The sequence below is a fragment of the Anser anser genome, assembly GCF_964211835.1.
Source record: "Anser anser genome assembly, chromosome: 2".
Lineage (NCBI taxonomy): Eukaryota > Metazoa > Chordata > Aves > Anseriformes > Anatidae > Anser > Anser anser.
The window spans coordinates 8,313,592-8,333,625 of NC_139721.1; the positions used below are offsets into that span (position 1 = coordinate 8,313,592).

At 39.5% G+C, this 20,034-nt stretch overlaps 1 protein-coding gene across 2 annotated transcripts in view; it reads right to left on the reverse strand.

Moving 5' to 3' along the window:
- Nucleotides 1-282: 282 nt before the first annotated feature.
- The window catches only part of TG (thyroglobulin), a 165,930-nt gene continuing 146,178 nt past the window's right edge, over nt 283-20,034 (reverse strand). For both annotated transcript variants that reach the window (XM_083827078.1, XM_083827077.1), the window contains 5 exons: nt 19,830-20,011; nt 16,068-16,175; nt 6,516-6,656; nt 5,553-5,743; nt 283-629 (listed from right to left, as the gene is read on the reverse strand). In XM_083827078.1, coding sequence (XP_083683204.1) covers nt 514-629; nt 5,553-5,743; nt 6,516-6,656; nt 16,068-16,175; nt 19,830-20,011 — 738 coding nt within the window. In that variant the 3' untranslated portion in view covers nt 283-513. The remainder of the gene's footprint in view (nt 630-5,552; nt 5,744-6,515; nt 6,657-16,067; nt 16,176-19,829; nt 20,012-20,034) is intronic.

The following is a 20,034-nucleotide window of genomic DNA, read 5'->3' on the forward strand; positions in this document are numbered from 1 at the left end:
TCTCAAGTTCCTCTTAAAACCTTCTTCCTGGACCAACCCCTCCCTATTCTGAAGCTTTTTAATTTTCTCCAGAATGCCAAACCATGGTCCCACTCCTACCTGCGGCTTGTGATAAGGCAAGAAAAATGGAACAAGTCAGATATGACACAGATATGAGCAAATTCAATCCTTATCAACTGAGGGACTTCTCAGAGTTTCAAAGTTCATCCTTTTCTGGCTGGTGGTACTATAATGTATAGGCATTTGTCTGTTGGCAAGAAATAGAGTCCAAGAACTTTTACTTAATTTTTGAAGTTTTTATTGATATTCCACTTTGCAAATTTCAGTTTCTTTTGACCTAAAATAATATCCATTGTGCCATCTTCAAAAGTTTTCTTGAAAGACTACTTTCTTGAAAGCTCTACTTTATTTGTTCAGAGCGTTAACTAAAGGAAGAAGTTTGTTTATCTGGTGTGACACAGTTGTATGGATGTACAATCACATGGCAAACCCATCCAATAGGACAGTAACGTTCTATCTGCTGTAAGCCACCTTGTCTCCCACTGGCTGGCTCTCCTGGGAGGTAACTCCTTCACTAGGGGCTTGACTAGAGCTGTTTTCTGCAGATTGTTCTCCATTACTTGCACTTCCTGCAAAGACAATATAATTAAGATTAAAATATATGTAGCATCCTTTATGCAGCAAGCTAGAAGGTATATGCGTTATTAATGGCACTTTAATAAGAGCCTTTTTATACAGCTGTAAATGCTCAAGAAGCTATTTTTCTCAGTTGCAGTCCACTTGCAAAATGCTTTAGGGTAAAGACAGATCAACTAATGGTAATTAATTATCATGCTTCCAGCATGCTTTAAATAACTGCCACTGAAGATAGTTTGCACTACACCTGTGCAAGACTTGTTCTCTTCTTTTTGTTTGATCTGATACTTCCTTACCAGGCAGAAATTTTGGGGAGCTTTTTTTTTTTTTGTCTGTCTGGAATGCATAAAGCCCCAAGAACTCATCTCTAATAGACCTCTTCTTCCTTACTCTTTGCGTTCTGTGATTTTAGTCTTCCACCCTATTTCAGAAGTGCCGTTGCCTCTACAAGACCAAACTGTGCCAAGAAAGTGCACTGATGGTGTTTATTTAATGTAACCTAGCCAGAGTGCTCTCAGTGCTGCACAGATGTCCCTCAGACTAAAGGAATCTGTTTTCTAGAGGAGACTTCCAAAGAGAAGGTGTGAATAAAATGAGTAAAAGATGAATGCTAACCACAACATTCCTGATTCGGCCTTGACTGAAGTCTGAACTATGAATACTGTTGCTTTGTTTGGACTCTTGCATGGCTACACATAGTGTCTTAGAGTTAATGGAGAAGTCTTCAGTTTTGTTAACCTTTGATTTTTCTAAATGTACAGGTGGGGTCAAGTCTGGCTAATTTAGACACAGATGTCTACATTTAGGCACATGCATTAGGCAGACAAGATTTCACATCGGAGGCATTAAAGGTATCTCCTTCTCCACAGTGACATCACTGCTTACACAGGCACTTATTTTAGGAGGACTCGTTCTACTTAGATACTAGTTAGATGAGTAAGGGATATGGATTGGATCCCAGCTAACCTGTTTGGGATGCAGTGAAAGGCCCCTTGTAAAGTGACTCACTGTTATGCAGTGCAGTCCACCACACTATGCAAGGGGAATTTTTGCATTCAGACATACTGTCTGAGTATCCATAAACACTCTGGAGTTCCTGTTTTTAACTGAATTTCAAGTTGTTAACACATTCCCTGGAAAAAGACATCCACAGCTTTTTTCCACAATGGCCACTCTTCTTGTTTTTGGTTTTGATCATCCCCATGGAAACCATCGTGATTTAGAATATAAATCATGTCTTTGGATTCACGCTGAAATGCAACCATGGGAACTCCACTTACTAAATCCAAACCTTTTCAAGCACTATCTCTTTCATAATTCTCCAGGTGAACTGCCCCCCAAATTGCCAAATTTGCAAACTGGTTTCAGACAAAATTTCAACAGATTTATAAAACATCTGCAATGAAACAGATTCAAACTTTTCCCCATAACTTGTAAAGTCACTGCCAGGAAATACAATGAAGAATCATTGCATTTTTGAAATTACTTTTGGTAAATTACCTTCAATTACAACAACATCTATTTCAATTATAAGCCAGGAATAAATGACACATTCCATCATTAAATATTACAGTCTGATCACATAATGAAACACCTACTTAACCTTGAACAATATTTTTACATAATGGAAAGAAAATTACAGGTAACAGTTTAGCTGGATATATATATACAACAGAATCTAGATCTAGCAGTGAATAACCTAAAAACCATGTAACTTCATCTGTACAAGAGATTCTAAATAACAGAGGTTTTATTCCAAATACCTGAATTTAGGAGTTTGGGTGTAGCTCACTTTTCTATTGGACTGATACCTAGGGACTAAGGTATGGTGCTTTTAGCCTTTAGTCATCCCTAATTTGTCATTTTTAAGTCAAGGCATTTCACATGGTAGTAAATAAAGGATCAAGTTTTTGAAACATCAGTTGCAGTTATATTTTATGGCCACCGGCTCATCCAGTTCATCTCCATTTTACTGAAATATATTACTTTTTTTTTTTTATGCTTATAAATTACAGGCAATATATGAAGCTAGAAATATATTGATTTGAAGGAAGTGTTGAAATGGAAAAAACAGGAATCATCACAGTTGGTTGAGACTGTATCAGAACAGACTCTCTACAGCTTTGCACTTGGATGTGAAACCTGGCTTGTTTTATCAGCAGTGCCTCGTGCTGCCATGCTTGTGAACATCATCTATTTGGTGTGAGACCACAAACTGCAGCCTAAAACAACTGGGTCTCAGTGGTCAGACTGGACAGTGTATCATGCAGCCCAAAACACTATCACAGAGATTTATAATTATTGAAGGGCAGGAAACCGCTCATTTTTCCAGTAAATATTTGTTAGATTTGGTCTCATAGTATCTGACTGCCGAGTAGTCCCCCTTCAGGACAGAGTGCCAGGTGCCAGGTGCATCAGCCAAAAATGGTTTGCAGCATTGATGTCTGTAATCTATCATCCAACATAAAGCAAGGGTCCCGTATGATGGCTTGGCAGCACTCCAGGAACAGAAAGTCTGGAGCACTCATGTAAAGACAGAATGCAGTTCCTCCGCTCTGAAGGGAGGTAGAGCAAGCTACCCCTTGTACAGGAAAATGACGCATAGTGATTTAAAATAATTATAATAATAAAAATCTGAAGACCTTATTTCTCCTGACCGAACCGACTTGGACACATTTTACAATCCCATTTGTCCATTCCTGCTGAATGTGATTTATAGGATCAATGCAAGTGATCCCATACTTGCATACTGATGAGCTGACACACCTTTGACATGAATTTCAGCACAACCTCCTCTCAAAAAGAAGTTGAGGGCGTTCAGCAATCAGCATCTGAAGTTCATACAATTCTGCTAGCTGAACTGATGGACATTAGGAGTTGTTTTTTAATAGGGAATTGGGCTTGAAATATTACCCAGATGCCCACATCAGGAGTTTCTTTAAGTCCCCATCTTGTACTGAGGTCTTGAGCTGAAATGGACTTGATGAGATGCCTGTTTAAGTAGAACTCATAGGAGAAGTTTCAGTATTCCAGGGCAAGATAAGATTGAAGATGACCATAGAAGCAAAGTGACAAGCCAACGTTGCTATGAGATGGAATTTAATAGAAGTGAACTGTTGTAGCCGCATTACCATGGTGCTGAGGCCAAGCAAACACTGGCTTGAAGAGCAGGCAGGGCGTACTCACTTCTGCTTGCAGGATAACATGTTGACATGTACTTTCTAAACCTTCTCCTTGATAATATGTAGTACATAAATCTCACACTGTATGTGTTGTTTTCCAAAATTTGACTCATTTTTGTGAGCTCTTTCAGTGTGTTTTTTTTTCTCTCCATCTTTCAATATTTAAGTATTTGGCTTTGGTCACTGATGAGGGCAGGATATTGAGCCAGACAGACCTTTGGACTGACCCATACACAAATGTCTTTGTGTTCTCATGCCAGTTTGGACAGTTTAAAACCTTCTAGATCTCAAAAACAATCTTCCCTGGTAGATATTTTCCCACCTTTGGGGGATTTCCTGTAAGGGCTTGAGAGTAGCCTCTGTCCGTGGTGCTCAGGGACTTCAACTTGGCCTAGCATTACACAAGCAGAATGCTGGAAAATTAAGTCCCAAAAGATCTAGAAGCTCTACTCAGGGCATCAGAACAAGATTTCAACCTTGTTTAACGTTGAATAATCAGAGTGAAGGTTTACAACCTAGGAATATCTTGACCAGCAGAAAGCCATTGGAGAGATCAAAATGGCCCCTCTGAATTTGAAAGACACTGAAGGATACCAAGAAACTGATGAAAAGGCCTGCAGTAAAACGTTTAGTTCACTTTTGAAGAAAGACCACAAGTGATGATTTAGGCTGTCCCTTGAAAAAGAACATTTATTCTTTGTGTTTGTTTAGAAAGCACTAATTTGATGGTTCTGAGACATTATAGTTTTATGTCACTTAAACATCATTCTCAGTCCATTTGAGATGATTCAGAGATAGCCTGGGCAGCTCATTGTCTTGGAGAGAACATTTTGTTCACCAAAATGCAACTGCCCTTCCAAATCAGAAAGGATCTGGACTGTGTTCACTGTGAAGATGAGTCCTTAGGACATAAAAACACTTGTAAGCTTGCAGACCTTCAAGAACAGCTCAACAAATCTGAGCCTGCCAAAAAGGGATAGTTTTGTTTGCTTTTCTTGAGGCTATCCAAATTTATTAACAACACACACAGTCATGAAGAGAAGTTTAGTTACCAAAATAAATTGAGAGTTCAGTACAGGGCAGCAGACTGAAATCTCAACTGAGTCCTACTGTTCTGAGAAATAGGAAAAAAATGGAGGAAAAAATCTTACAGCTGCATGGAAATTTATGGATACAGAGGAGAACTACGAGGGGTGTAACCAGCACAACTATAACAAAAAATCCAAAGGAACTTATCTAGTGTGAAGGCAAGACATGCAGAATCCATATTAAGACATATCTAAAGCCTCAGTTACAACTTTGCAGTGTATAGAAGTTATTGTGCTCCCTCTCAGTTATCTAAATCTCACCACTCTTGTGTTACCTGCTTCTAGTGGACAAAAGAGGCCAGTCTTCTAGTTTAGGCAAAGTCTATATTATGACTGCAAATAGGGAGCAAACTATAAGAAGGTATGGCTTCATCATTTTAATCACTGCAGGAAGACTTCTCTAGCTCTAACTCCAGGACAATGTAACTTTATTACAGACTAACTACTGTGAAAGAAATATGTTCAATATTGCATGCTTTCCATGTTAGTATAGTCCCAAACATATACCCTGGACAGTGTAAGATGTTTCATCTATGAAAAGTCTTTTTCACGCTGACATAACTGTAGTGTTAATGGGAATACAGACAAAAGAAAACATTAAACAAATAATTTATCTTTATTTAATGATGGAAAACACTTTGCTCACCTGTGGATTCTTTCAGTCTTCTGATATAATCAGACCAAAAAGAACAGTCCTCTTTTTTTAATCCTTTAAGAGTTGGCAAGGAAGCGGTGAATTCTTTGTAGTTATCACCATCATCATTTGGCAGAAACATTGGCCAGAGTGGCATCAACCCTGACATTCTTCTTGAGAAACTGTGAGGGTAGTTTGGATTTCTAAGGGAAGGGGAGAAATGACTATTAGAAAACAATGATGTGAGCAGTAGAAGGCAGAAGGAGATCAGCTGGGTCAAGGAAATGTGTATCCAGTCTCTGGAAAAACCAACAGGCTTCAAATTCAGCCCTGACTGGTGAATTGTTCACGGTGTCTCATCTGACAGCCTTTTGTTAAGGCTGGTTCACTTCCTAAGGTACACAGAGCCTGTATAGACACAGGATCATCAGCACCCTCAACGGCCCTTGGTCACAGAGCATCCCAAGGTCATCGAAAGAGCATGTAAAGTTGTAGTTCCCACAGTAGCTTTCCAGAGATACTGCTTGCTCTCAAGTATGGCCACTACTCAGTAAAGCTGAGGGTTACTCTCAGGGTAGCTGCCAAAGTGGTCACTGTGTCTTCATGTGCTTTCCTCCTTCTTTTGGGAATAAGGGAACTCTCAGCCCAGATACTTCAGAACTGGGGTCCTAGAACTAGGCTCTGGAAACAACATTGAGGCCTTTGTGACCCTCATATATTTAGGCAGAATTTGCATGTGCTCCATGGAAATAAATTTCCTACTACTTCTAGCTACAAAACATACTGCTGATCTTCAGTATCTGCTTGACATCTTGGCCATGACTTTCCAACACTGTTGACCAAAGACTCCTCAGCTGGAGTACAAATTGCCAGAGGAAATGGAGACTACCTGAATAAGGGCAGGAGCTGACCTATATTCTCTCTACTCCTTTCCCCCTCCCCAACCATAGCAACTCTTAAATGTCACATACTTACCCAGAGTTTACAAAATTGGAGATGTACTGCATAATTTGCAAGGAAAGGCGCTTTTCATCCAGAGTAAATCGTTCGTCATACTTTGGGTAGAATGGCAGTCCAAATGCATACTGAACATCAAGCAAGAGCTCCAGACCTGAACTAAAAAAATATATTTATATAAAGATTATTAAAACCATAATTTATGTATTTGGGGGAGAAACAGAGCTAATTTAATTCAAGGAATAAAGCAAAGTTTTAAATAATTAATAACCATTAATTACTATGTTCTGAGCTGTGGGGCTTCTTCAAATCAGAACATAAAAGAAGAGCAATCAATAACATGGAGAATTTGCTGTAAAGGGTCTTTAACATATGTTATAAGAGGAAATTTTGGACAGCAGGGCACCTTTGCTGAATTAACTAGGCATCTAAGAGAAAGTGATAGAGCAAAACAGTCACTTAGTTATTCAGATTTTGGTTGTACTTGGTTATACAGATTTTCACTAAAATTAAATTCAAAAAGCAGAAGTAAATGGTGACATGGAATCTGGCAGCCATGATGGAAGGTTAATTATGGTTTATTTCACAAACTTGGAATAAAATCTTGGCCCTTCTTAATGGCAATTGGAGTTTTTCCATTGATTTCATTGGGGCCAGGATTCTGCCCCAAGTCTTTGGATAAGGAAAGATGTAATAGGAGATGTTTATGAAGATTTGTCTTAGAGGTACTTTTAATCTAATTTCTGTGGTGGCTGGGTGGGTGGTTTTGGTTCATGCAGTCTGTTCTTTCCAAGTTTTGTACGGCAGTCAAGTCAAACCCGCTTGAAATAATCGCCTAGTTCAGATTTAAGAAAGAACCATTGTTGTTTACTTCCAGCTAATGATTAACACAAAAAATAAGTAATATTTTAACAATTCAAATACAAGACTGGAAAAGCAAGACAACAACCTTTGCAGGACATAGTAGCAAAGGTTACACTACTCAATATACTGGAGTCCTGCAGAAAAAGAACAGACAACTTCTGTTAATAAAATTAAAACTACATTATGCTCAATATATAGCTTTGCACCACAACTTAGAGCAAGATATTTGTGGTCTGGAGTCCAGTTGTGTTTTCAGTATCATGCAATTAAACAAAGATCCAATTGACTTGGTTAAATGCTGCATGAAGGCAGACAGGGCCAGGGGACCTGGGAGAAGGAACAGATGTCTGTGAGGCAGATACAAACAAATCCCAGATCCACTCAAAAGGATTTCATCTGCAGTGGCTGCAGAGGTTGTTGTTGAAAGGTGGCACAACTGAAACTATTTTATCTTTGGACATGAAATGCAGCAGCACTGATATGACCCAGATAGTGCCTCTCACAGAACAAGCCTTGTATTTCAAGCCATCGTGGTCAGGTGGACTGGAACCAAGATGACTCCTTCACATTATGAGTGGTGGGACTACCCTTTCCTCAAAGCCTCTATTTTGAAAAACAAACACACAACCCTCTAAATGAAATACATCTTTGGTAGTATTTTCCTTAGTCTTATCATAATACCTCAGTAATACTTTGCATCTGGAAAGTGAATTATTCACAGATTATTCACCAAAAAAATGCAGAACTGAAACAAGATTAAAGCATATTTTTCTTCCCCAAATGTTTATAGAAGGATTAAGCAAGATCATAGTTTAATAATTTTTCTTTAAAAATAATTTGCTTGGCCCAATATATTACAGCAATATTTAACATCAGCATTGCAGCAAAGGTATTATGTACTTAAAGGAGCTATTATCTTTTCAATAAAAAGTCACTTTTGAATAGAAAGATGACATGAAACTAGTTAAGGTGGATGGAATGAAGGGACAAACCTACCCATTTAAGGAAGTCATATCAAGGGTGACTTTATCTCTAAATCTAAAACAAGTGAGCTGTGAGTGAGGGTGTCCACCCAAATGCATCTGTGTTCTCAGAGTTTCTAGAGGTATTCTCAGGTGTTTCTAGAGGTGAAATCTTATAAAGTTATGGCACAGATTAAAATTCTGTAAACTCCTGTACTGAGATCTTAATAGGAATAAAATTATTTGTACAACTGTAGTGGGTTTGATACAGAGCACAAAGTGGTACAGAACTCCACAGTTTGATGGGCTGCTTTCAATGTACCTGGTTGGTGGTACCATATCCTGTCCAGTATCAGTAGTAAGAGAATGAGAAAGAAAACAGAAGCCTAAGAGTGGAAAGAGGCACATGTATGCATGCACAGATCAGCAACAGAGTTAAGACAGCTGTGAAAGATCTAAACAGCAGCTAGACGGAAAATATCACGGGAACTTTTCTGATCATCATCTATTAGTACCAGAGGGGAGTGCAAAGTGGCCAGAGTAACCCAAACAAGGATTCTGGGTAGCATGTAGGATTTCTGAGCAGACAGAGAGATCTCAAGGTAGCACCAGCTAGTGACGGTGTTTTTGTTGGAGTGGGAGAAAGAGAAAAGTGACAAATAAGCATGTCTAGCTTAGCTGTGGTACCCTGCTAGCTCTGCATGGAGGCTGTTCTTTCCTGAGCTTCTCCAAACTGCACTCCCAATACTCCAGGGTGCCACATAGTTGACTCATCGGCATCAGCTCTAAATGGGGAAATGCAGAGCCCAATGACTGGTAGAGGACAGTTTGGTAAAGGGAAGGACTGCAAAGACAATGATAAAAGGGATTCTTAAAGTGTTTTTAAGGAAGAAAAACTAATATCAACTAAAAAAGTCACTTTTCAAGAAACAGATCTCTTTAATAAGAACAGTGAACGTAATTACATGTAAGGATTTAGTCTTGGCTTTGGTGACTTCATGGAACTAGTACTTAATGCAAAGGTATTGCTTCAAATCTTCTGTGTATATATATATATAAAGGGATGTCATAATTTTTAGAAACAGATTCACAGTTCTGATGTGCCCCAATGGCAGACTGGTAAGATAAACCATGGAGAAGCTGAGAGCCAGACCCTGCCATTTTGTTCACACTAAAGTGAGTTCCCTTTGAAGGAGAATTATTACTTCACTTCAGGATTCACTTCTGCAGGTCATTTATCCAGTACACAGCAAACAGGTGGCAAAATCCAAAACTGTGAAATCCATAGACAACGATTTAACATCAGACCCTGCTGTTGGGCTCATATAAATTCTCTTTGTATTAATACTAGCAGATTTGCAGATAGAGATCAAGTATCCAGAGCTTTTAACGGATACCATCTCAGCAATGTCAGGAGGAGCAGCCTGCCAACACTGCAGTGCATTTTGCCTGGACTGAAATGTTCATTTTGAAGATAAGCAAAAATATTAAAGAATAAATTATATATAACCACACATCTTAGAAAAGGAAATGGTACATGATTGCAGGGTGAAAAAATATATATCAAAGGATAGCTAGATATTTATAGAAATCTAATGAGCCAGTGTAAGGCCTGGTGTGAACTCTGCAGTTCTGGGGATACATTCGGTTCATTGTGTCTCCTCACATTACAAAGTCCTGCCAGACAAATGGGGGAAAGCATGTGAAAAACAGATGAACACTTTTCTTTCTTTCTTTCTTCTTTTCAGGAAAATCAGGGCATATGGAAAAAGCTTAATTCCTAGTGGTACTGAACTGCCAAGTTTATCCCCTTTTGTACCAAAAATGTCCTATAGATACGTGTGACTTGCAAAAGTATCCTGGAGTTTGCTGTGTCTTTTCCACTTGGTTTATTCCCAATACACGCAAAGTTCTACTTTGCACTATGGCTGTGCCAATGGAAGAAAATAAAACTGAGGCAGCAGACAATAAATTTAAGAACTTGAAATCTCACGCTAAATGAGAAAAATACACATAAATCATTGATCTTAATAAAGGAAGGAAGCGTTGTTATCATCTCAGAACTCCTAAATAACACATTACAGAATTTTGCCAGGGAATTACTGTATTAAAAAGCTAGCAATAGGCTTGCTGACACTGGAGTGTCTTTTGTGGTGGGGCAGTATGCTGAATGAATGGATGAATTTACTTAAAAAGTGGATGTGTTTATCTGAACCCCCAGAGCACCAAAGGTATCTCTACATATACAGACTCTGGATTTATCTGCTAGATTACATTTTCTGGAAAGATCCCATTCCATTGCAGCACATGCAGTTCCAAAAAGAGATTTGTACTTTTTTGAGTCTGAGCTGAATTTTGCTTAACGTAAAGCTGATTTCTGATGCTTCTGAGTTTGGTGCTTTGTACATTTACGTCTACCTTCCTAACTAAGATCAGATCCAAGTACTGAAAAATCTGCTGAATGATAAAGGCCACTAAGCCACTCTGTGGGAAGAAAAAACAAGTTGTCTAGACCTCAAAACTTCGGCAGCAGAGACACTGTCTACAGACATGAGAATGGCGTGATGTGTTTGATTTAGTGAGTGTTTTCATAGCTGCAGCAGTCACAATGCAACAGATAAAGCCAGAAGGATGAGAGGCAATTCCAACAAGAACAGCAAAACAATTTTTAGGAGATGAGAGGGAGGACAGCTTTATAGAGAACAGTGACAAGCTGTTGTTGCAGCAAGTGTACTACCTAAGGCCATTGTGTTGCCTGCCCAGCCATGGAAGCAACGGGCATCACATCTGTGCTTGTTACCACCTCTCTGGTGCCTCACCTGCCCTCTGTGGTTAGGTGAATTCCTTTGAAGCCTGAGACCTGATCTGTGCTTTTCTGTCTGCCTCCACAGCACCCTGCTCAATAGTGGTCCTCCATACTACGAGGTGTTGCTACTCATGGACTAATAGCCACAGTCATGGGGAGAGCCTCAAGTGGACAACACGTGGAGGGCAGATTAAAGGACTGCAGAGTAATCTGCACGGGTTATGTTTATTATGAAAGCAGAAGAGATCTCCTTCGATTAAAGTGATATTAAGAGCAGCCAGAACTAGTTCAGCATATCAGCACATAGAAAATGAAAATACTTCACATAGTTAATGGATTTATACACTTTTTTTTTTTTTTTTGTCAGTCAGGAGTTCTCATCTTCAGAATTACAGATTCATATAAAGTGTGACTGCAATCCAGCCAGTTATGTTCACCTTGGCATGGAGCAGTCTTTTAACAGCTCACAATAACATACATAAGAGTGCATAGTCAGGAGGTGAAGACAGCCCTAACCAAAATGACTCAAAATAGACAGCAGCTCATTAATGTTGGAGGAATCTGACCAGTGCACAACAGTTTAAGAGTTTTGTTAAAGCTTTCGTGTCAATCATGATGGTAATATTAATAAGATAGAGCCTCTTTAAGTCTCAGTTTAGACCCCTCCATTGATAATAATGATGCTTTGCCATCCTATGCAGCTGATGATCTGGTCTCCTCAGTGAGCAGAGCACTGAATTTTATCCATCATCATATTTAAGACAGCACATCTGGCACCACAGTGTGACTTGGAAACTATGCTGGCCCAGAAAACAGTGCTACTTCATATATCAGTAACATGCAAAAATCACCCAGAAACCTCTTCAAGGGTTAACAAGGCAAATCTTTGTACGGTTCATAATATTATCTCTCAAAACATACTTTCTTCTATCGCATATTTCTTTACTGTAACTAAAACTGTACTCCAGCCCTTCCCACTAATCCTAGGCAATGCTGAGCACTCACATTCCTCCTGCATTGTTTACAGTAAGTGTTTACTCCAAGGCCTAAGTGTTCTCAGAAAGAGAGTGACAAAATGGCATCTGGTCTACATATATTTTTGCCACAGATCATTAATGCAGGAGCTGGCGTTGCATCTCACTTCATTCAAACAGGAACTGAAGAGTAAAGCAGACACTGTGCCACGCCAAGCTTGGGAGAATGCTACCACGTGGAAGAGGATAGCTTGCTGTCTGCAAGATCAATTTATCTATACGACAACTGTCAGTTTATGGTTTTATGTGATTTTCCACATATGCCATAGACATCAGTCTAGAGTGGGATGTTTAGTCCTGCCCTTGCATCTGTGCATGTCTGAGTGTGTGTGTACATTTTAGAAACATCCAGTTGTCACACAGGCTTTTGCTAATTGATTTGTACTCCTAAAAGTTCCTCTGTGTTTAATAACTTTTTGTCTACTTTGTATCACTGCCGTTGGGTCTGTCTTTACTGGCTGACTTCTCCCTCCCTTTTGTTTATCTTGCTGTGAATTATTAAGGGACTGCTCCATGTGAAACAAGAGGAAATACCAGTACTTTTTCACCTCTGCATTTTAACCCTGTCTTCTGTTACACATTTAGGGTGACACACATAAAGAAGGAGAGAGGTGACAGAGTAGAAATGAGTCACTGTACTGTGCAGTAGCCTAATTAGAAAATGGCCATTTCCACAGTCAGGATATTTTATCTAACAATAAATAGTCTTCCATTGCTGTAATTACATTATTTTAGTGTAACCACTCCAAAACCCCTGTGAGGTGGTTAGTAGTAGTAGTCATTATAGATATAATAGATATTATTAACATTATCATCTTTATGATATAAGCAACACACACAAAGAAGAAAAGGCCCATATCCTGTGTAAACTGAGATCTTTGAAAGAAGTTAGGCTCCTAAGACGTCAGAAGTGTTATTTTATCTCTTATGTTGTCCCATGGACATAATGCTGTAGATGCTTATATTTATACAAACAGAGGTTATGGCAAACCTAGATGTGATTCAATATCAAACAGGTTGAGAAATTATTTTTCTACCAAATGCCTATGAGTGATCAGAATATCTAGTGAGGTGTTCCTCCAGCCACATTCACCAGTATATGTGCCCACAAAATATCCCATACATGCCTACTATGTGCAAAACGTACTATTGGTTATTGCATTCATTGACACAAAGAAATGGCTGTAATTGTGTTCTTTTATTCAGAAATGTAATATCTGAGTGTTTGCAGGGTCTCTGATTCAATTTTCACCTCTGCTGAGAGGTTCAAACCCACACATTGTACCTTCTAGCCTAAGCTGATGTCGCTCTGCAGAGTATCTGTTCCTCATCCTAAGGAGAGTCATAATTTTCAAGGAAGAACTTGATAACTGGCAGCACTAATTACTCTAGTGAATATGAAGGCCCCTTGGGAGTTGGTGACATGGTTGACAGATCTTTCTCTAAGATACCCATGTACATCATTGGTTTTAATCCCGTAGGGCACATCACCAATAATGTTGCCAAGCAGTTCATTTTTTTTGGTTTCAGATTACTAGCGGTTTCTTGCAAATTTTAGCCACTGTCCCATGTGAAGCTGCTGGCCCCCACAGTGCTGCTGCACCGGCTTGCAGGGAGGCTGCTGGGCAGCTTGCAATGCACGTATGCTGTATGGAGGGGGGAATGCCGTAGGGAGATTGAGGAAGGGAGGTCAAATGGCAGAAATGGGATGTAGAATAAGAAAGGATTCATTTAGAAATGAACAACAATAATGTTTAAACAAGAAACTTGGAGTATATTCAGCAACAGACCTAGTGGGAGGTTTTCAGGAAAGTTGTGAAAAAGGCCCTATGGAAAACTAGGGCATCACTTCATAAATAGTGGCTGTAGGTATATGAACAAAGTGAATTCTGCAATTTGTTTTTAAATGCTTGGATTTGCAACCTAAACTACATTATTTCAGCAATATTAAGCAATATTAAGCATTATTAAGCATTTTGGTCCATTTCTTCTTGCAAGTGGCCTAGCCTACAGCATCTTAACTTCTGCCTGGTGTTCCCACAACACATTTCAGACAGTGTACTGGTTTTATTGTTTGTTTGTTTGTTTGTTTGTTTTTAAAGAGGGTTATGTGAAAAAGTAAACCAGCAAGTTCCGTACCAAAATGTAAATTAGCTTGGAAGACCACTGACAACATAAATTTTACTGAAATGCATAGCTAAGTTTTATGTAAACTATTACTGTCCTGGAGAATGTGAGGAGAGGTAAATAACAGGAGCATAAGAAATATTTTTAATAGGACTAGATAGAAGAGGAAATTCTCATTAATTCAAAATCACTGCCTCAAAACCAGTGACTCTACATTGTAAAAGGACTATTTCATCTACATTCAAATAAGATGTTATCACAGATGACTCGGTCAGTATCATTCTCCAAAGCAAGAGAAAACTTGCTAGCTTTTTTTGTGAATACTTCTTTCTGTGTGGTTAGATGTTTGGCATACCATGGCTCGGCTCTTTTTGGAGCCTTGTAAAAGTCACTTATCTCAGCCTCTCGGTAGCCAAACAGAGCACTGTGAACATTCCCACTGGAGCTGCCAGCGAAATAATGGCTCCCAGAGGACTGAGTTCTTCTCCACTAAAAAGAAAGCCAGCCTGTGTTACCACAGCATAATAGCCTTCATCTGTAACCTAGATCTTGGCTGGCTTCTTTCAAATGCTTTTTCACTACACTATCAGGAAAGGAAAGAAATGCACAGTATACAGGCAACTTCTCAGTATCAAACGGTGCCAACAGGAGCATGCTGACCCCCACCTCCCCAAGGTCTTCCAAACAATCTTGGCCTCTCATCTCTCCAGAGAACGTCTCAGAAGACAGAAAGGGTCTCAAAAATAATCTTTTTTGGACAGAGAAATGGGGAAATACAGGGTGCAGAGGGCAAATACTGCTCCTTTGTAAGGAAACGGCAGATCCCCTGTGCCAAGCATCCCTGTGGGCTTTTTGCTGCCCTGATGTGTGGCTCTGGGGGACAGGAGGGGCTGCTGTCACTGCAGCTTCTGCACACTCAGGCTGCGAAAGGAAGGGACCAGGAGCTACTGTGTTGTGTCACATAGCAGCACAAAGTGCTAACCACTGCCCACAGACCTTGATGTCTCATCCGGACTTCTAGGAGGAGCTGGGTTTAAATAAAGCAGGAAAAGACCACCTTAATAGTCTCTGCCTACCAGCTTGTTTTAAGCCCAACAGAACAACTCATTTACACCTCTCACTAGCATTTAAACCTTTCCGTCTAAATCATGATACAACTTCTGAAAATTTTCCAAGCAAGCTGCTTGAAATGTGAAGGATGACATAGAGCATCAGTCTGCAAATGCTCGTGTTCAAAAATATTTTTCCTCCCACGAGACAGTCTGCCAGCTGATCAGAAGTCATGATGTTAGAGCGGGAAGGAATAAAACCCAGACCCTGACCACAACGAAGACCAGTCAGTGCATCTGTGATGCAACTGCATTGACCTCAAAAGGGGGCAGTGTTAAATTAATGTTCAGTCCTTAGAAAATTTTACCCCACTTACCTTGAAAACTGTGAACTCCATGTGACTTAGACAACATTCTGGTTTGTTGTGGAGGATTTATCAGATACAGAGAGGAAATCTAAAATGCTAACTAAAACCGGCAAAGGTATGTAAGTTGGAAAAGCGAAACCTAATTTAGACATCTTACTTGAAGTGCATCAGTTGAGAAAAGCTTTCCTATACAGTCAACAAAGAGGAATAATCTACCAGAGCCCGACACTTCCTTTGCAAATATAAATTGTTCATTTGAGGTATATGTATTTACCCATTTACTCCACAAGGTGCCGAAACAAGCAGCCATGTTTCTGCAAACTATAAATCTGAGAAAACCAATGACACATATCTCCTTACCTGCTCTGTGAGTAGCTTTCAGGTACGTGGTACATGAAGACATTTCCTCTGGAGTTAGCAGCCCAGTGATTTGCCATGTTTATGATGGGACACGTGATAAACTGGTCACTGATAAAAGAGGAGGAGTGGGGAACAGACAGTCACATAACAGAAAAAGAAGACTCAAAAATAAAAATAAAAACACAACTATCAGGCATCTCTCTGTACTGACAGCTTTCTTTAAATCTTCCAGAACAGCTTATATCTCTGTCTTCAAGTGAGCTGAAACAAACCACGTGTACTCTATGAGCCCTGTACAGTTTAGAATTCAGTACAGTTTATCCATGGTTGCAGTTTTATGGAGTGTTGAACAACGGTAATACTAAATACATAGAATCTGTCGTGAAAGGAGCGTCTGGCCAAAAGCAATCTCTTTTCAGTCTAGTTTATGGTTTGTAATAGTAGAAAATTCCTTCCTCTGGCACTGGTAGGTTGCAACCATATCCAGTAAAAAAGACTTAAATATTTTTGGGTTAAGGATCAGTGATAACACTTCAGCAATTAGTTCTGTGTGATTTTTTGCAAAGTTTCCAGAGCTGGCAGAGGGAGGTAAGAGACCACTTTTGGAGATGTCCTGCAGGGCTTCTGACAGGGCTCAGCAATATGGAATAGCTGCTGCAGCTGCATGTCTGGGAGATAAAGGTTAAACAAGAAGAGTGCAAGGAAATTGTTAAATGATCAGTTCATCACTATGCGTTGCAATACAAAGGTGTGAGTGAAGCAAATACATCCAAAACTTCCTAGCTGCCATTGAGTCAAAAAGAAGGGCTGGGTGTCTGGAAGGTGTGGGGAGCAGTAGCTGGAAAGAGCACAGGAGATTCAAGAGGGGCAGGAAGACAGCAAGGCACATTACTGCATGATATCTCATCATGACTCCTCAGGGCAACATCCTACATACAAAAATGTATCACCACTTCTCATTTTAAATGCACATCAGGACCCTCTTTGGATGTTTATATATCCATAACTACATGAGCACACAAACGTATCTGCTGCAGAAGTGGGAGGTTTCATTTCTCAGTTGAGTGACTCTGAAACACTAGCTGCTCGTTCAAACTTGGTGGGTAAAAAAAGAATGACTGGTGGCAAGAAGCACCAGAGAGGCATAAAAACATGTTGCTATATTTAACTAATACGATTCTGAAAGCCACTGTTTGGGTAGCTATCTTGGTTCAGCAGAGTTTATTTTAAGCCCATCTCTGAGACCACAAGCTATGGGCCGACTGACCACAATGTTCTTTGACGGTTATGGTTGACAACACCCATACGAAATGAAAATTACCATTCTTCGCATACCTAGCAGCATGAGGTTTTACAGGAGCAGATGGCCTTCGAATACTTGGGAATCTATGGAGAGCATTAGTTCTCAAGAAATGCTTTGAGATACATTCACTATTTTAAACTGTTTCTCATTTGGTGTTATGAAGGGAAAAAAAAAAAAATGGTCAGCTATTCTGGGCAAATTAAAAAAAAAAAGCACAAAAATGAAATGTCTGTTTCTTATAGGCATGGGATACCAGAGTTTAAAAAAAAAAAAAAAAAAGGAAAAAGGAAAAAGAAAGTGAAACTAATTTTATACCTGGGAAAAATATCAGAGAAATGTAGCTAAAAGTGGAAATGTTTTTAAACCATAAAATATGCATAATGTATGTAATTTATAACAACCACTTACGTTGCTTTCTTCTTAAACTTGTTAAACTTGCTAAAACCTGAGCAACTAATAACTTCTCAACATAGAACTTTTCTGAGATTAAATATCTATGCTGGTGGTAAGTTTTTTGTTAAAAAAAGAAACAAAACTATTTTCTCTATTCTGTACATGATACTGACGTAGGTGATTGTAATTCTGTAACTGCTGTCTCCCATTCTGCTGTAGCTGGAGTTATTTCCAAATCGTTTAAAGAAAAAAAAAAAAAGGGGGTTATCTTCAGATGTCGTGGTTTCACTTCTGGTCCTTGTGCTTGTTCAGGGTGATTCTTTAAGCCAATCACTTCTTTTCCTAGCAAAGCCTTTTCCTTCATGTTGTAAATAAGCAGGTAATTAGGTAATTCCTACATCCATGAGGCTGCTGTGGGGTGCTTACAGGCTGAGAGCCAGAAGAGCTCTTTGTATAGCACATCCCTGCTGCAAACAAGTGGTGTGCTACCTGCTGTAGCTTTGCAAAGGTCATCACTTGTACCACACTGAGCCCTGGGATGAACACGGATGACCAAATGTGACAGCCCTGGGTTGTAACAGCTCCTTATAGAGGTAAGCTCTGGATGGGAAGATCACACTGCAGAGACTGGTGTCCTGTCCCTGGGCGGACGTGGCACAGGGCAGGACTTGAGAAATGGCACACAGCTCAACCCACAGCCTCCTGGGCTTGTTTACTCTCTGACCACAGTCCACCAGCACACCTGGACCACCCAGAAGCCTTTCCCAAACAGATTTAGTCACTGCTGTCTTAGATCAGATGTTTCCAAGTGACTCTTGGCTCCTGTTCATCTTCCACTCCCTGAGGCTCCCCTGGAGAAACTGCCTGCGATTCTGGTGGAGGACAAAGACCTACTGAAAGGAAAGCCTCGTCTCTGAAGTCTTGTGGAGAGGCCCATGGTGTGGCAGAAGGCTGTAATGCTGAGAGGACAGCTACTAGGAGCTTGTAGTTGTGGTGCCTCAATTGAAAACAGAGGTGAAACAGATTGGGTTCAGATCACCAGATTATAAAATATACCACCTTAGAAATGGAAAGAGTTTTCGTAACTAATCTGCATGCGAAACAGAGAAAGGAATGAGGAAAGTGTTTTCTGTTTTTTTTTTTTTTTTTTCTGAAGATCTGTTCCAGTTAAACATTCAGCCCCAGAGTTTGCACAGAGGCAGGAAAAAGGGGGTAAGATTTCCTCTCAGTTTGCCTCCTTTCAGAGAAATGATCTGAGACTGCTTGGTAGCTCTCCACCTGCTACCGGGTAAAGCATATCAAAGCCACCATGTGACCCAATCTATTCTTCTGCTATGGGTAAAATGGAGATTAGCAATGCACAGAATTGTGCTGAGAGACAATTTTCTGAACATTCACAAAGTGCTTTATGTTGGAGACTCACCTGTAGAAAGCCTAACATTGTGAAGAAATGTATTTTCCAGGTTTCATAATATAAGGCTTCACACAATTGTTGAAATCAAAGTTTTCAAACTTGACCACCAAAAAAAAAAACTAGCACATACCTAAACAAGCACTTAAAATAATTAAAAAAAATACTGTTTTTCAACATTTGTTTTTTTCTGCCGTCTACAACAGCAGGTGTCATGTCTCCAAATTTCAAAAAAGTAGGAAAAAGCAGCAAAATGTATAATTGGGTGACTGTTTTTGAATAAAAGTCAGTTTGTAGAAGACTCAGGGAATAGTTGATGCAGAGTGTGCACACCACCAAGACATCTTTAATGTGAAAGAGTAAAAAAAAGAAGCACTAGTAACTTGAATCCAATATATAGTTCAGGAAAACCAACTCAAGCTTTTCACAAAGGATAAAAATCAATTCAGTTGCTGTTTAACAATGACTTTAACAATGGAAGCCTCATAGAAAATGAAGTCCTGTTCCCTATTTTCTGTGCATTTGATTAAGATTTTCTCAAATTATTCAGAATATAAATGCACACTGAAGATAACCAAAACAAACCTTTCTTAACCCTCATCATACAATTGTATGATTGCATATCATACAATCATACAGAGGATGAGTTTCTTACCGGGTTGCATTTTCCAAAGCTCTAGAAAAAGAAGAATAATCATCGGTTGAGTGTTCAAGGGAGTAATACCATGTAGCTGCATCTTCAATGAACTTATTGGAGTCTTCTCCTCCAAGAGAATTTTGCAGAGCTTGATAAAATGCTGTTTTGCTATTGGCTCTTCCTTGACTTTCTTCAAATTTCTGGGAACAAAACACATGGAATT